The sequence below is a fragment of the Anas platyrhynchos genome, chromosome 3 (genome assembly GCF_047663525.1).
Source record: "Anas platyrhynchos isolate ZD024472 breed Pekin duck chromosome 3, IASCAAS_PekinDuck_T2T, whole genome shotgun sequence".
NCBI classification, from domain to species: domain Eukaryota; kingdom Metazoa; phylum Chordata; class Aves; order Anseriformes; family Anatidae; genus Anas; species Anas platyrhynchos.
In genome coordinates this window covers 62,058,901-62,077,292 of record NC_092589.1, presented here as the reverse complement: position 1 = coordinate 62,077,292, position 18,392 = coordinate 62,058,901, and the positions used below count along the sequence as shown (strand labels likewise).

The 18,392-nt window shown below is 36.5% G+C and overlaps 1 protein-coding gene across 28 annotated transcripts in view; it reads left to right on the top strand.

Moving 5' to 3' along the window:
- The window catches only part of EYA4 (EYA transcriptional coactivator and phosphatase 4), a 154,544-nt gene that overhangs the window by 121,869 nt on the left and 14,283 nt on the right, over positions 1-18,392 (top strand). For 16 of the 28 annotated variants that reach the window (XM_038176297.2, XM_038176293.2, XM_038176292.2 and 13 more), the window contains 4 exons: positions 6,883-7,019; positions 8,232-8,315; positions 12,501-12,593; positions 16,825-16,914. In XM_038176297.2, coding sequence (XP_038032225.1) covers positions 6,883-7,019; positions 8,232-8,315; positions 12,501-12,593; positions 16,825-16,914 — 404 coding nt within the window. The remainder of the gene's footprint in view (positions 1-6,882; positions 7,020-8,231; positions 8,316-12,500; positions 12,594-16,824; positions 16,915-18,392) is intronic. The other 12 variants (XM_038176305.2, XM_038176303.2, XM_038176299.2 and 9 more) reach the window with 1 other exon arrangement.

Sequence of the window (18,392 nt, the reverse complement as noted above, 5' to 3'; positions counted from 1 at the left end):
AGTATTCTTTAAAACAAATGACTGAACAAAAAATTGAAGTAATTGAAACTCTGAAAAAGATAGCTCCAAAGAGAAACCAGGAGACTAAATTTGCCTGCCCAACTCTGCCCCCTTGTGCATATGAATTACTACACAGTATTTAGTTAAACGTCTGTGTTCTTAGGGCATCACCACTGGATAATGACAGCTCCTCATTTTTTCTCATTATCATTATAACCCAGTTCACAGTCACTTATTTTCTCTGTTCTACATGTCGTGAAAATGGAGATGTTAACCAAGGATTTTTTTTTCACACTAGAGTTCCTGAACATCTCACCAATATATTTTCCCACATTTAATCTATATGGGACTAAGGTACATCAAGATAAAATTATGCCTTTGAAATGATGCATAGTACAGTTCAGAGTCTCAAACTTCTCTGAGGGCTGTCTTAGGAACTTGCAGCCACAGTCAGATGTGTGATAACCTTACTGGGTGAATAAAGCCCGTTTTTTCGTCCTTACTTTCCTATATTGTTTCTATTATTTCAGGAATTCCTTAAAATTCTATTTCAGTTTTATTTCATATTTATATCCTAAATAGCCTACTTAGAGCTGCATGTAGCATATGTTAGAAAGGAGATAATTGCCAGCTGCCTGGCCCTGTGCAGTTAGAGCAATGTTGTAGAGACACTGGCTTCACATATACAGCATGGTTAAAGTCTGCCTTGCCCACAGGCTGTGACCATTTATGAATACACTAACAAACTGGGTTTTGGATTAGGGTCTGGAAAGGGAAAATGTGCTTTTCTCACAAAATCAACTCATTCTGTGAGTCTTCCTAATTCTCATCCTAACAACTGAACACTGATAAACATCATGGTAAAACTGCTGTGTTATAGTAGTGTGTAGAAAGGAAGGGTAATACTGTGTAGAAGAGTATAGGCAAGGCCTCATACTTCATATAAGCTGCTTAAATTTACTGAAAACGTTGGAATGTTTAATTGCATGAGTTTATTTTTTTTTCCTACTAGCTGTTTTCCACATACTGGTCTTTAAATTGTGTATATATGTGCATGCATGTGCATATTTGTGGTATGGCATGGTATGGGGAGATCATAGAATCACAGAATGGTTTGAGTTGGAAGGGGCCTTAAAGACCACCTAGTTCCAACCCCCCTGTCATGGGCAGGGACACCTTCCAAGAGATCAGGTTGCCCAAAGTCCCATCCAACTTGGTTTTAAACACTTCCAGGGATGCAGCATCTGCAACTTGTCTGGGCAATGCACATTCTCTTGGTTTTTGATGAAAACATAAAATGCCTCAAAGAGCAATTTTAGGAAGAAAAGTAAAGATGCAACTTAAAATCAATTGAAATTCCAACAGTTGGAGAACATTCATGATTGCACAAGATCATATATAATGTATTTTCAAAAGAGTGGAAAGAGTATTCACAATTGATTTTTTGATAATTGTGCATGTCTGGTGCATGTCTGGTGTCACTTTTTCTTGCTCCTTTTTTATTCTATGTTTTTATTTGAGAAAATCAGACAGCATTTTACCTTTGTCTCTACCTTGCATATCTGTTTCCTCAAAATGCTGTGTAGATATGTCTTAAAATTACCTTAGTATTGAATAACAAGATTGACAAAATAGGAATTGACAAAAGAAAATAATTTTACATTAAACAGATCTATTTTCTATCTGCTTAAACAGATAGAAAAAAATATTGAAGGCTGCACATCTATGAAATAATAAGGACTTTTCTTATTTGTGTGTTTTTTTAAGCATATAAACTTGTTTTCCTTTTAAGTAGGTTGTGCATCTGAACTTACAAATCTGCCCACTCACTCCTTATTTCTGTGAAGTGCTGCACTGGTCATGAGACCCTCTATTGAGAGTGCAACACCCACTTTGAGAATACATGACATGCCTGTGCCCTTGTGTGTCACTGTAAAAATAAATTTGTATGTGTGAAATTCAGTTTGTTGGATATAGAAATCACTTCAGATAGATCATACTGCAGAGGTTCAGTACTCAACATGTTTGCTTGCTGTCTAACAGACCGGACCTTCATTGCTTGGTCCTAAAAGTTACTCCAATTAAAACATAAGATTAAACACAGTAAGGCACTTCATTCTTCTGCCATCTCTGCTAGCTGCTAATTCAAATTAGTCTCTAGTACTCTCCATAGACACAGAACTTCTTGTGATAAAAAGCCCCAAAAGATCAAGATTTAAATATCTGTTACAATTTTATTTGTTGACCAAGTAAAGAAAATGAGATGCAAATTGAAATAGGCATTGCTCTCTCTACTACTCATAACAACTAATAACACATTATGGGTCTGGTCTTTGCTTCTAATAAAGAAAGGGATTCTTGTCAAAAGCCCTGTGTTTTTGAGGAGCTTGTGGACTGTCAATAGACTGCTGGGGTCCAGAGACAGCCACTTGCACCGAAGTCTCACTGGCAGACAGGGAGAAGATTCAGTGCCCCCTGCTCCTGACAGTATTTGGTGAGAGGCTGTGACATGCTCATCTGGAACAGGATACAAACACACACAAGACAGTCAGTGGTAGCTTTCCACCATTACACACATCAGAAGTTGTCTCACTGAGCATTTGTTCTGGTCTGTGCCCACAATTTTCTCCAACTTAAATGGCACAACTATGTTTTAACAGGGAGGAGAGGATGCTTGCATCAGACTACACACACTAACTACAGACCATTTTTGAAAAAAAAAATGTTCTGAATATGAACTACCTCTGTTTTTACCGGTTTTGGTGTAACTCCCTCACCTCTGGTTGGAGCTGCTGCAAGGTCTCTGTGGCATGGAAGGCTTCATGCTGGACATGAACCTGTGTATGAATATGTGCACAAATATCTGTATATCTGTGATGAACTGGTCATTCTGTGTTCCAGTTTTAACATGTTCCTCTTGTTTTATTGGATTTTTGATGCTGCTCATAGTTCCAGTGACAGAAGGCTATGATATGTATTTATTAGGCATGTTATAAATATTGGAAAAACAAAAAAATTTCAAATATTATAATAAAAATTTCTGTCTAATGTGAGCTGCAGTAGGAAATCTTTATGAGGGTAAGGTTTTCAGTACTCTTTGGTACTAGAATTTCTCAGATTCTTTTACAGAGCTGAATTTTTAATAAGTTTTCCTTTTATCAGTATTGACCTCATTTCTAAAACAAATTAAAGATAAGAAAATGCAGTTGCTCATTTAGCCTGCTGTTGGTAAAAAGCAAATCAAACAATTAAGCCTACAGTTGTTAAAAAAAAAATCACTACAGACTTATGCAGTTCTAAAATAGATGCATACCTTGCATTCAAGTAAGAGACAGCTGCTCATTCTGATTTAGAGATTAGTGTAATGAAATAAAGTTGGCTCTAAATATATAGGACTTACAATGTACAGTGATTAGTTACAGTACTGATTAATGGATAATTATGCAATCACATACAGTGTTGGCTCAAGCAGAAGCCCGGGGCAACTGGTAATGGCTAATGCTAAATGAAACTTGAAGTTACTTACTTCAGTTGTTAGATACATTCAGAGAAGATTTAGAAAATAGGGTGTTGTTTTTTTATAAATATTTTATTTTTGGTAGATTGGAGTAAGCATGCTCATTGAAAACAGACGTTTTAATATATTACTGTAGATTACTGTAGAAATGAGCCTTGATCCTTTTGTAAAATGTTGGCATGTTATAAATATGTTTTTTTGTTTGTTTTTTTTTTTTTTTTTTGTGATAAGGATGTAAACATTCATATTCAGTTATTTAGTTTTTGACTCTGTTGCTGGGTTTTATTTTTGGATTCTTTTTCCGTTCTGTCAGAGTAGCTGGGAAATTATAGTTTTGTACATACTTAAAACTTCTTTTGAAGTCAGTATCAGTTTTTGCTGTGCAAGGAATGTGATTCTGAAACATCTTTTAGTACATTCTTACATTTAGAAAAGTATATTTTGCTGTTCTGCTTGCAGAGAAAGAACTAAGATAATGTAACCTTATCGATTGCTCCACGACCTGCAGTGTCCTTATTGACATCAACACCATTCTGGAAATGGAAATAATTTGTCGATAAGAGCTCTCTCCCCATTGTGTAGGGACAAAGTAAAAACACCGTGGGAACGTTATTCATTACATATTATTATTGCTGCCTAATTTCCCCATCATTTCTTTTCTGATAAGAGTTTCAGCTGAAAGAGAAGAGAAAATACTACAGAATATATAAGATCAGGACAGACCTATCAAAAATGGCACCTGGAATAAATTCTCAAATTACAGTTCTAAATATCTCTTCTTAGCAGCTGCCTGAAAGTTTGGCTGTATTCTGCAAAGCCAGAGACACACATTGGTTTTGCAACATTGAACTAGTCATCATCTAGTTTGAGAAGAAAATAGTAGTATCCTCTTCCAGGTGACAGTAGAATAATTTTAGAGTACTTTGTCAGGAAGTGAGAGAGACAGATTTGATTTCCTCCTGTTTCATGGAGAATTCATCATCTTCCACTTGGATGTGCAGATATATGGATTCTGAGTCATGAAAGCATATCTGTATTTATACTTATATATGTATACATATATATATATATATATATATATATATATCAGTCATTCAGTCAAATAAACAAATGTGCCTCAGAGATGTCAACAGAACCTAGATATGTCCTTCTTCCAGGTAAATATTCTAACCAATATGCTCAGGATCTAACTTTCTTCATGTACTGCCCTGTCCTTAAATCTTGAATTCTTTCCCCATAATGTCTAGAGCTCCCATACAGGAATGCAACATTATGGGCTTAAATCGTATTCTTCCAAGAAATGCAACAGTATTTTTTTTCCATACAAGGTATAAATATATATTCCAAGTATATTTATTTTAATAATATTTTGTATGTGGTTCACTGTAAGGTATAAATAAATGATAGAAGAGATGAAGAATTTAACTGTGGTGTTACGTTACGCTCAGACTCTCAAAATTGTGTTCTATTTTTTCTTATTAGACTAGAATTGTTTTCTTTGTTGTGGAGAGAAAGAGGTGAATGACTCAGGGAAGATTGTAGAAACTTTCAATCATACAAGTTGGAAGGGACTTCTACTGGTCTTTTGGTCCAAACTGCTCATGGATGAGCCGATTTATGTCATATTGCTCAAGGTTCTCTCCAGTCGATTTTCGAGTATTTGCAAAGATGGAGAATTCACAGACTCTCTAGGCATCTGTCCCAGGGCCTGACCACTCTCACCTTTTTCTTGTTCTAAATAACAGGAATACCCTCTGCTGTGATTTCTGTATTTTGTTTCTTATCATTTCTCTCTACAGCTCTGTCCCTCAGCCTTTCCTCCTATGTGCTCCAGCCCTTTAACTGTCATGGTTGCTTTCACTTGGACTATCTCCAGCTTGTTAATCTGTCTCTGGTACCTGGAGACCCAGAACAAGGCATTTTTTCAGACATGCTCTTGCAAGATCTGAGCAGAGCAGAAAATCACTCTTCTTGATCTGCTGGCCACTTTCTCTGTTGCCTGGTGGAGTTGGGCAGTCTTAGCAATCCTCTTTGCTAAAAATGTGTGGTGTTCAGATTCCCATTCAAAATCAGACTCATCATAGCTAATTCTTTTGAAACATTTGTACCAGGGTTTTTTTTTGTTGTTGTTTTGTTTTTTTCAGAAGTGGCATCATGAGCACTTCTAACAAATATTGCCAAACAAACAACAAAAAAGCCCAGAAAATCACAATTACATACAGCACGAGGAATCCCTTGAATCAAACTCTATAGATGTCAGATCTATGCTGTATCCATTCCTTCACTGGTAAAATAAATAAATAAATACATACATTAAAAAAAAAATCTTTAATAGGCTAGATAATGAAAGAATATTTATGTAATTTAGCACTCATGAATTTCACCAAACTATATTTATTGCTAGCAGTTTTAAATGGGCACTGAAAATACTGTATTATGAAGAAAAGGATCATTTCCGGTTATTGATCTGTGGTGTAAAAATGGTCAAGTTACACACCATCCTTCCTGGAGGTACCTTCTTTGGTCTGTCTTACATAGCTGCTGTTGTGTGTGATCACCTCCAAAGCCATTTGTTACCAACAGAGGCAAAGCAGATTACATTTTAAAAGTCAGGGATATAAGCCTGAGCATTAAGAGCAACTATGACATACTAGATCAAAGGTCCTTCTAGATCAATGTCTTTTCTCTGGCAGCAGACAATGACCAGTACTTAGAGAAGGATGGCCAGACTACAGCAAATATGACTTTACACTTTTTCTGGTAATAAGTGGAATATTACATTTAAAATTGTGACTTTCCTCTGCCAATTCATGGGCAGAGTTAAAGTGGAAAAAAAAAACACCTCTACTAGAGGAGAGGATGGAGGAGGAGATGAAGCAGTCTTGGTATTTTGGTGTGTGTGGATGAGTACCGAAGGGTGTTCTGGTAAAACACAGGACTTGGAAATAAGTCCAACTGAACTCCAAAAATGGGAAATAAACTGTTTTAACAAAAACGCACTTCATGTTTTGATAAGTCTGACTTTTGATAAGTATGACTTCTAAAATACATTTTCCTTGGATCTATCAATATTTTGCATGTGCTCATGTATCTATGTGTAGGTCTGCACAAGCATATGTATTATTTTTATCTCTCTCATATTTTACTAAGATTTATAACATTTTCGTTGTAAAGTCAAAAGTGTGGCATCTGCGGACTCTTTCTACACTGGACAAACTGTGTATCATTCATTTTGTACAATTTATTTAAGCACATCTTGTGGCTGTGTTTGCATACAGGTCTGTCTAGCTGTGGAAAAAAAAAAAAAAAAAGTTTATTACTTAAAAATCCAGCACTAATTTTGCTATGGATGGTTGACTTTACAGGGGAGTTTGACACAGTACAGAGCCCCTCCACGCCAATCAAAGATCTTGATGAGAGAACATGTAGGAGTTCTGGGTCAAAGTCTCGGGGTAGAGGGCGGAAGAATAATCCATCACCCCCTCCGGACAGTGACTTGGAGGTATGCCTGCAGTAATTGATGAATGGTAATGTGGAAGTTTCTTCTGATGAAAAGTAAATTCTGAAAAGTACAGCTGTGGAAATAGCTTAAGGCACTTTAGAAAACATCATGGACTTGATGTCGCTAACTGAACATAACAGATATTAGCTGCTGTTTTAATATACATGTGTAATGAGACATTACAGTTCTGTATGACGAGGTAAGAAAAGTAAATGTGATTCAGCCTTCCACTTTTTAGCTCTGATTATGGGTCATTTAGTTCTTCATACAATAGAACCGCAAAATTGTGAGACTTGTTTATTCAAAATAGTCAGAGTTTCTTTCAGCTTTTTGAATAGGAAATCTCAAATAGGTTTCTCAGTGTTAATACACTTATTTATAAATGCAGTGTAAATATGCAGGATCATTTGTCCATAGCCTTTCAAGTAGTTATGAACAGACCTGTCTTTATGTTTTAACTAATGTCAGTGGATTTCAGTGATGTAGCTGACATGAGTAAAGTTATGACAGTACTTAAGTGTAATATTGATGCCTTAGTGAAGAAATATACCTGCCTGATACATGCAGGGATGATTTAAAAAATGGATGACCTCTTAACAATGGGGTAATTATAGTCTTAGTACTCCTGCATTAGCAGCATGCTAATGCAGGAGTATAATAACGCGGGAGAAGGAAGCTCAGCGCCTGCGTGTGTGTAACACTGACATTGGAGGAATGTGCTGCTCACCTGTCTGCTGTGCCTCCTGCCACCATGAGACAGGTGTTCAGAGTGGTTAGCTCTGGCCAGCCATGCTGCCTATGCCTTCACTGACCACTTCTGGGTACAGCAGAAAACAGACCTTTGCTAAGACTTGGCTAATGATAGTCAATGCTGGGGTGATAGGATAGGCTGCAGTGCAAAGCACTGAATTCACATGCCATGTACATTGCTTTTATACAGTAACTGTTATTAATATACATATTTTTAATCCTAAAATAAGATTTAAATCCTGTATGACATTCTGTGTGGCAGGTAGTACTTCTGCCCAAGACTTAATTCTTGCTATGCAGGAGAAAAGAAGAACCTAGAGTCACTAAGTCTTGTTATGTTACTAAGAGGAGTATGTGAGTTTATCATTACGATAACTATTGCATTTGACCCCCATCATGTTTCTGAAATCTGTGTTTAATTAATATTGTCTCCACTTTTTTTTTTTTTTTTTTTTTTTTCAGCGTGTATTTGTTTGGGATTTGGATGAAACAATCATAGTTTTTCATTCACTGCTTACAGGATCCTATGCACAAAAGTATGGCAAGGTATGTGATCCATGATTTCCGTGTTGATTCACTGTATCATAACTGTCTGGCCTGTACACCTGTGTGTTCATAATGGCTTCAGGGAAGGGAAGGTGTGTAGTAAACCCCATTTTCAGAAGGTTAACATGAAAAAGTCAAGGAGAGAAAAGAGATGGACTGTAAGCACAAAATACAAAGCAGTACTGAAGCAGATGTTACAAATGAGGGGAGAGTTTATAGAAGAACAAGGACAAGGTTCCTGAGCTACATTGGAATAGTCATTCCAGGCAGACAATGGATTCAGTGGGCAAATGGAAATAACTGACTGTATTTGGATGCATAGAGGAAAAAAGTAAGAAAACTGGAGGAAGAAATAAGAAAACTAGAATGATGGGTTTACAGGGAAACTGATGAATCAGGATGAGTAAGACAGACAGACCTCTTTAAATGCCAGCTGCAGATGTTATTCTTTTACTCCCCAGCTTTTCCATTGCATCTTCGGTCCCACTGGCTGACTCTAGTCTGAGTAATGCTAGGGAGTGAATCCCTCTCCCCACCAGACAGTTGCACTCATTCTCTTTCCTGCAAGGAGATCCAAAAGGCATTCAGGTCACAGAGCAGTGAGTGGGAAAGCAACAGGAAGAGGGAGGGAAGAAAAGAGGGAGAGAAGGAGGGAGAGGAAAGGAGCCACAGCCCACTGGATGATAAGGTGGAGTTGCCCTGCTGAGTCAGCAGGGAGTCCTGCTGGTGGCAGGAGCAAGGGGGAGAAGGGGCTGGGGGAAAAAACATCATGTAGCAGTGGGAGTGGGCTGCCAAGAAGGACAGAAGTTAATCAAACAAAAACATTAGGGCAAATGTATGGAAGGGAGAAAAATGGACATGAAGAATGTTGGTATGCATGCAAGAGGTTTACTAGGTGTTGTGCCATTAAAGAATAATTAATGCAAACTTATTTTTGCTTAAGAAAAGCTTAAAACTTAGACAAGCAGAAGAACTGCTTGTTTATCATAAGTTTCCTGCCTCTTTATCTCAGCCAGAATCAGATGCTTAAGAGAAGCCTGTGAGAAAGTACATTAGAGAAAAGCTTTCCACGCCCAAACTCCCCAGCCAATGGGTCAGAAATTTCCAAAGCCAGAACCTCCAGATTATAACTGCTGATGGGCCAGTCCTCTGTGTTTCAAGGCAGATATTTGTGGTTATAAAAAGAGAAAGGTAATAAAATACTCACAGACCCAGACAAAAATCTGATTTTCTGGATTGCTAAGTGTAATTATTCATGTCTTATACAAAATAGGCTTCCTTATGTTGCAACTTAACAGCCCTGTATCATTTCAGTACTCTGTCAAAAACTTCTGCTGTTTTTCAAACACAGAAACAACAACTACTTTGTCAGAACCATTTCTAATTTCTTATTAGCAAATCAAGAGAGAAACCTAGCTGAACATGAACATTTGTATAACTTTTGAGTATAGCCCACAGACTACCACAGAGCTTGCAGAATTGCCACAGTGATGCTGTCATTTCTTTCATCCGTGTTTGATTGTGCCCACAGGATGTTTCCATCTCATGCACCTCACATACTCTATTAGCAAAGTCTGAATCAACTATTACAAAGTTTTAAAAATCAGAGCAGATTTTTCTAACTCGCAAAAATTTATGGATAACTATAAACTGTCTCGAAGACAGCTACAGAAAAGTAATTCCTCTTGGATTCTTGCTTTTGTTATGAGTATGGATACTTGAAAAAGACCAGTGCCACTGGTCTTTAAGAACTCAGCTGTTACTATAATTGATTCTCCATACAGAGATGTTAGAAACAGTAAAGGCATATTAACAGCCAGTAGTATTGCCAGCAGATAAAGTTGGCTTGTATAAACCAAAAATATCCCAAGGGCACATGAAATTAATGTATTTATACTGCTGAGATCAGCATCAGTAAACAAATGTCATGGACAATCATGAAGTAAAAGGAGAGGAATTCTTAAGTAACTTTTTTTTTTTTTTTGTACTGATAAGCAACATCCATACAAATAGGGAAATGTGTTCATTTCCAGGGACTGTAATAGAAAATTAGTAGTTTTTTGTTTTGTTTTGTTTTGTTTTCTTTTACCCTACAGTAACTACCTTTAACATATTTATAGAGAACGTAATGAGAAGGTACCAGTTAAACTGGAATATGTGTATTGCTGTCTGCAACAGTAGGATGGGGCAGTGCAAAAGGGAATACAAGCAGAGCTTATCATTAGTAGGCTTTAACTTTTGCATGTCATTGAAGTGTTGTCTAAACTTAAGATGGGATCTGTCTGAGCCTAAGTGCCTAAGAGGATAGACATAAGAGAATGAAAAGATAGCACAGCTGCACCTCAGTCAGCTTCTGGCGCATGACCTCTCTAGCAGATGTAGCCCTTATCATTCCTGCATATGATCTCTATCTATAAACAAGGTCTTAATTCAAACCAAGGTTATGAGAATTGGATCACTATGAGGATAAATAGCCCATGAATGGTGAAGTTCCCAGTGAGCACAGTGGTCTTTTGGAAGCGTTGCAGGTGCTACTTTTTCCTAGAAAGCCTGTACAATGAAAAATTCTTAGGGTACTACAAAATAACAATGATACTAAATTATATCTTTGTGATGATTTTTTCTCTGAATAAAAAAATAAAAATAAAATTAAAGGTGTGTAATATTAATAGATACTCAGTTGCACATGTGTATCTTTTCCATATTTATTTTATATTACTATTGGGTTTAAATATTCTGTATTTAAATATTCTAAATGAGATTAGAGATTCTTTAATGTGGGAAGGGAAGGAGTCTTTTTATACCAAGTGTGCTCACTTTGTACTTTAAAAGGGTGAAATGCTGTATTTAGGACCAGTGCAAATACACAGACAAGCAAGGATATTTACCCTCTCAGTTCTCTTATATCTATTTCTTGATGTGTGAACTTTCATTCTCCTTTTTCATTATGTCTTTACCTAATTTCTTCCAGTGAGCAAGGAAAAACAAAATATTAATAATAATAATAATAATAATAATAAAAATCTCACTTTTCTGTGCATTATAGAATGCATGGAGTGCAGTATGTGGGGTTGGTTGTCATGCTGTTATAGCTAGGGGGAGAGACCAGCAAATTGCTGCCTCTTACCTCAGCACCAGTAGAGCATAGCTTTGAACTCAACTTAAGCAGGAGAGATTTGGCCAGAGGCAGATCAATGTATCACTTTAAAATATCAAGATATTAAGTTTATCCAGAGAACGATTCTGTGTCTTGCTGTTTTCTACCTGTTGATGCTTCTGTCTGACTTTTGGTGTAGTGGTTATTTGATCACATTGGTCAGAATTAATATAAGGAAAGAATAAAAAATACCCTATACCTCTGTTAGGTTTCAAGGTAACTGTGCTGTTTCCCAGCATTGAAAGTACCTCTCATTGTTCACCTCATTTGCTCATCTGCCTCATACTTCATAAAATTAGTACATTGCTATTTTTAATTATTTACTGCAGTAGTAAATCATGAACATCATCATTTGAGCTGTTATATTATGACTTGTGTGGCTGATGATGGTTTTTGCAGCTGAGCACCAGTTGGCAGATACACTTTTCTACAATGCTGAACTCTTAAGTAAGGATTTGTTGATGTGACAGGACATGTGTTATATTTCATCATCTGTTAAAGTTTATGAGGTACATTCTTATTCCCTGTGAACAGCATATATTCTTTGTTCCATTATATTCCAGTTATTCTCAGTGATATAAGGCTGATTAAGCTGAATTTTTTCTACCTCAGAGCATTTATATTTCATTCATTTCCACCAGGTCAAACCAGAGGGCAAGGATGCACAGATAAATGTTGTGAGTTAAAGTGGAACTGGTAAAAACAAATAGTATGAAAGTCCCTCATACCCTTGGGAAGATGAGAATGTGATCTCCAAGTGCCAAAATCAAAACCAATCCACACTTCATGATCACATCCTGACATTTTTTATAGAATTGCAAATGCCAGGAAGTTGTCAGGGAGACCATGTTAACCTTGTAGACTTCTCTTGAACAGGCTCCGAAGGTTTTTATTGCTCACATACTGCTTCTCTAGTCATTAAACGGAAAAACTTTGTCACTATTAGCACACATGTTGACACTCTCAAATTCACTCATGAACATGCTTTAGTTCGTCTATATTAATCATGTATCTCTCATGACTTCCAGTTGTGCTCTCCATTCACTCCCTCATTGTCTGAGACCTCTGAGTCCATTTTCCTACTGCCTTCTGGAGAGCACGGAACAGAAACTCCTTGTGGAGTACGTGAGTTGTCCTTCATCAGCCACCAGATATGGTTATTAAGAGATGTATTCTCTTTCTCCATTACCACTTATGTGAAACTCTTCAGGAACGAGTATCCCCTATGAGATTGTGAGAGCTGAACTTAAATCTGGGATTCCTATGTAATGTAGGGAAGTGTCTTTAAACTAAAAAATATTAGTATATAAGTTAAAAAATTCTACTTTTTTTTTTTTTTTTTTTTTTTTTTTTTTTTTTGTTCCAGGGGTCACTGCTGCTGTTGTAAGTCTGTCAGGGACAGCCATCCATTGAAAATCTATTATTATAACATTATTCATATATTTTACTTGTTTGATTTCTTGCTTATGTTTAATGCTTCGTGCATACAAATTCCTCTCAGAATAAATCTACCTGACTGCCTGTTTACCTACTTGTCATGTGAGGCTTTGTATAAAATTCTTTGCTATGTTTGTATTTTATTTTTCCAAGAAATGAAGTTATTTTTGAACATCTTGTGCTGAAAACCGACCTTCCAAAATAATATTAAATAGTTTTCTTCCAATAATGACCACTGAGCTTTTGGGGCTTCATTCAAGCCACTTTTCTCTTGGTCAAAACGTATAAATATTGGTTGTCCCAGGATATTTTTACCTAGTCTCCCAGGAGGCATTCTAGTGGATGGACCAGTCTAGTAGAAAAGTCCAAAGGCAGACAGTCTGGCTCCAGTTTAGTGCCTTCAAAATAATGTAACTAAAGTGGTATTTTGGTATACAGAAGTGCCATAGCTGGTCCTGTTTCCTTTGCATGCTAGTGATATCTGGCTAAAATCAGATGGCCCCTCTGAGGGCCAAAGAGTTATGCTGGTTTATTCTGCAAATTATCTGGGTAAAACTTCCAGATTTGTTTTGTTTAGTTTCTTTATTATTATTTATTATTATTATTAATTTCCTCTTTAGTATGTGCTTATGCAGAGTAGCACAAAACAACATTTTGGCAGAAGTTTAGTCTGCCTTTCATTTAATTTCTCAGTTTGCTGTGCTTGAATCTATATCAGCTGCATATTTCTCTCTTTTCAACTCAGTTCTTTTTGCCACTTGAGTCAGTCTGCAACTCCTGCTTTGAGTTGAAAGACAGTAAAATAAAGATTGGGATGTTCCTCCACATTCTGCAAACACTTTAAAACCACAAGACACTGATAAATCTGCTTCCTCTGTTTATTTTTCTATGTGAAAGGATGGACTTACATGGCAAGAGCTGGAACTTGATGTCTAATTCTTGTTAAACAGTTGCAGTGCATGTTTGTTCAAATTTATTCAAGGAGGAATTGTTCCTGCCTTGAGATTTCAATTCCAGTGACTCTTCTTAGTAGAAGTTGTTACAGGGAGATCCCAGACTGATTTCATGCTAAGCTGAAATGAAGTCTCTTCGTTTTATTTTATTTTACATATAGTACCTGGCAATATCCTACACATGCCTTTGTCAAAACAGGAATGTAGGAAATCTAATTTTAACAGTAATAAAGTCAGGCATAGTTGGTTACAAATGTTCTACTAATAAGAAAATAATAAAAGCTATGTCATATTTATATCTTTCAAGTATACTAGGCAAAGCAGGAAATTGTGATACATATTTGGTAGTTTCTGTAAAAATAAATTGGATTATAATGGAATATGTTATAGCATATTTCCTCATTTCACTCCACTTCTTCCCAGGAAGGAGAAAAAAAGAGGCTGAGAATCAGAAGTTTAAGATTCCAGTCTTGGAAGCACTCCAGTGAGTAACTTAACTCACATAAATAATAATGAGTTACCACCTGTGCATAAAGTTATGCACATACCTTAGTGTTCATAGGACTAAGGCAAAAAAACATTGCAAAAACTCTTTATTATATTGTATCTAAGGAGAAAAAAAAATAATCATAATTTACTGTGCACAGAAGAAACTGCAAGGGAAAGGAGAGAGGAACACGTGTATACATGATGACATTTTGATAAAAGCATTATGGCTTGATGAGGAATCTCATGAGTCCAAAGTATTTTTATGATTTGTGTTCTAAGTATCTTACATGATTTTTTGCAAATCTGCTGACGTGCGTTCTTTAATCATCCCTTTGGAAAACTGACCTTTACACTTGCTGCTGCCTTCACCCACATGGTTTTCAGATCCAGTGAACATGATTGCAGAAGACGTATGGGATGAAGTTACGTTACTAGGCACTGCCTTTGGTTTTTACTTCTAAAAGATAGTCTAGACCAGTTCAAAGGTCAATATAAAAATATTTCCTTTCAGTGCCAGAGCATTGTATCTAACTTTGGATCATTACAATTTCTTACACGCTATTCTCCTCTTCAAGTCTGACTTTTTCATGAGCAAGGGTCAAAATATGTCTATGTTTCAGATTTTACCATTAGTTTTTTAAGTGCTTCAGGGCAGAAGCCATCTTTTAATCTGTCTTTGTGAAGCCCTAGAGTAGCAGATGTATGATCCTGATTGGGAAGCCTTTGATCCTAATACTAATGAATGATCGTTTGAGGTTTTGAATGGGGTGGTGGGTTTTTTTACTTCTTTTTTCTCTTCTTCTTCTTTTTTCTTTTTCTTTTTTTCCAGATGGGAACATACTGGTAAACTTTTAGACTTGTAATATTAAGGTATTAAAAAAAAAAAAAAGATTTCTAAAAACTCACAAGTGTCAATCACTTTAAATTATGAAATTTAGATTTTTGTTCTTGTTTTAATGAGAAGAGTATCATAACCACTTTTGAAAAATATTGTAGTATCTTAAGTGTAAAATGTTAGCTGAACCTCACAAGCTCAGGCAGATGATTAAGGCAGTGGAATAAGTAGTTACCAGCTGTCAGGTAGGCATCAGAAACTGTCCATGTGTGCTCTTATCCTTAAAGAAACGTAAGATGATGTAATTTTTCTCAACCTCTTTCCTAGCAAGCCTAGCAAAATCAAATTAAATGCCTCACATTTGCTGCGCAATAAAGTTTCTTAGACAAACATTTCAAAACAGGAAATTTTTGTATCTTGCTGAAGTAGCATGATTTGATAAAATGAAAGCTGACCTACAAACAAATAGAAACATTTTGAATGAATCCCATCCAGGGACAGGAATCTTGTTTTTCAAAATAAGTGAAGAGATTATCTGTAACAAAATCAAATTTGCATATGCTTTCACATTACTGTAGAGTACCTTAAGAATTGTGCCATAGATTGTAAACATACTTAAGAATACTTAGAAGATGCTTGCAGGAACTTCATAGAATACCTGCAATAAAACCATACACGAGATCCTGGGAATTCTCCTGTCTGCACAGGAGAACAGTACATATTTAGACCGGAAAGGACAAAGCACAGTGAGGATGCATATTGGAGCAGCAGAGTTTAGGGAAGAACTTATATACACATAAGCAGAGGTAAGGCAGTGATGATTTATTTATTTGAAACTCAGTCTGGGGAAATGGACAAGGGTTCAGACTGCCTTTTGTACTTTTTAAAAACAGAAACATTAGAAATTGAAAAGGCCACATAAACCATACCTTCCTATGGTTATGATAATCCTATACCTTCCTATGGGTAGGATAATCAGTTACAAAGAAATCACATGGTAGAGGTAAAATACCTTTCCTAATCCTGTTTATCATGGCTTTGTTGAGGACTTCTATGTATCCAAAAATTGTGAAGATAAGCTAAGAGGCCAGAGGAATTGTGTGGTGGACTGGGTATCACATGGAATAATTTTGTTCCAGCCTCTGCCATGTACATGGGCTCAGAAAAATCAGTTACAGCTTCTTGATTCTTTTTTCTTCTGCCCACAAACTGACAATCAAGGTACTTATATATTTTTATAAAAGACTCAGGGATGAAAAATATAGCATATTTTTTATTTTAATAAATATATATTTTCTCTTAGGTATATTTAGTGGAAAGTACCCTGCCTGTTTACAGCCTTATTTATGCAGGTTTACACAGGGCCACCAGATTTTTCCCTTTGCCATAGTTTAGCCAGGTTACAAAAGTCTCAGCATTCAAAAAAGATGATTCAACATACCCAGTTCCCCGAATGTTTTCACACAGGTTCAGCAAACTCTTCTTGTAGTGTTATACTAAAATAGCTTAATATTGAAAGGATTTTAGAGAAATTTGTTGCAGTGTTATTTTTCAAAATACTTTGTATATAACATTTTTTAAAGTCATGATGTAACTTAAAGGTATTTAAGTAGCTAACCTTGATTTCTGTTTTTTAAGGATCCACCAATGGCAGTGACCCTTGGACTACGAATGGAAGAAATGATTTTTAATCTTGCTGATACACACTTATTTTTTAACGATTTAGAGGTAAGAATTGAAGGAATATAAATGCTGTTATATCTGGGGTTTTGACACAGCGGTTTTGCTGTGCATTACTGTTTGTTATGTGTGATGCCATATGCCTTTCCAGACTTCGGATTTGTCATATGCTAATCAGAGAGGTGTTAGCCAGGTGGCGGTGAGTTTCTGTGGCACCAGACTCCTTCCATGACATGTGTAATCTGCAAACTACACCTTCCTCTCCAATAAAGATCTTTCTCCTATGGCCATCTTTTCAATGCCTATGGATTTAGATTTTTCTGCAGTGATTTCCAGGAGAGATGTAAGTGTCTCCCATTCTTTCTCTTGAAGTTCTCTACATTCGCTTTGAGGGGGTGGCATCATCTGATCTAAGAGACTGCACTATTCTCTTCACACTCCTGAGTATCCTTTTGGCCATCCTTCTTGCCCAAAGATAGAATATTCTTCATTTATCTCAAAGACCGCAACATTAGTGAACTGTGACTGTGTCATCTCCAATGCTGTAGAAACTGAGGTCACATCTCAATTTTCTTCTTACCACCAGTGTCCAAACCTTTCTATTAGAATATAGAAGCTTATGTGCAGGTCATCTTCTCCTCTTCTCTACCCCCTGAAGAATACTGTGAGTTTCAAGTGAAAGATTACAGACAGGAATGGCTCATTCTGGAAAATGCCAAAATGGTTTATGGAATAAAAATTAAGGTTTATGGAATAATAAAGTCTCTATTTCCAGATAAACTAACAAAGAGGCCTTTCTGAACTTAGTTAAGAAATTTCTGGATTTATTTATTTTTTTGTTAAAAAGACTAAAGAACTTGTAAGCATTGAAGAGAACAGTTATTTATAAATTTTGTGAGTCTAAAGATTCAAAACACCATTTATACATCTGATTCAATTCCATACTTTTTTGGTTACCTTCCCAGTAATTTAATTTATGACCCTGTATTCCTTTCAGAGACTTTGAGTAAGCCATGATCAATAACACAACTACATCTTTGTTTAGGTTCTTCACTGTCCCATGCACTTGGGAGACACTCATCACCAGGTTTCTGGAAGTATTACAGATAGAAGTTTGGTCAATCCAGACATTGTCTCTGCATATCAAATCCTGTTGGGTATCAAATCCTTTACTATCTAGCTTGTAGATTTTTTTCATCTTTTACTTATTTATTTCCCTTCCAGATAAAAGGGGAAAATCTGGAGAGAAGTTCCCATGCAAAATTTTAGATCTGGCAGGCTTTCAAATATCCAGAATGTAGTGTGTCACATCCTGACAATGTGGAGCCTCCTGGTTGCCCACGTTTTCTTCCTGAGGTAACCAGGAGACCACACGTTTTGTCACAACATACCCAGGGTGTGCCACTTGGCATCTGGTCAGAAAAGGGAGAGGCTTGTTCCTGGGGAGCAACCACTGGGGATCACTTGCCTGTGGGAAGCACGCAGATGGACAGCCAAAGGGACAACTGCCTGGGGAGTGGGCCCAT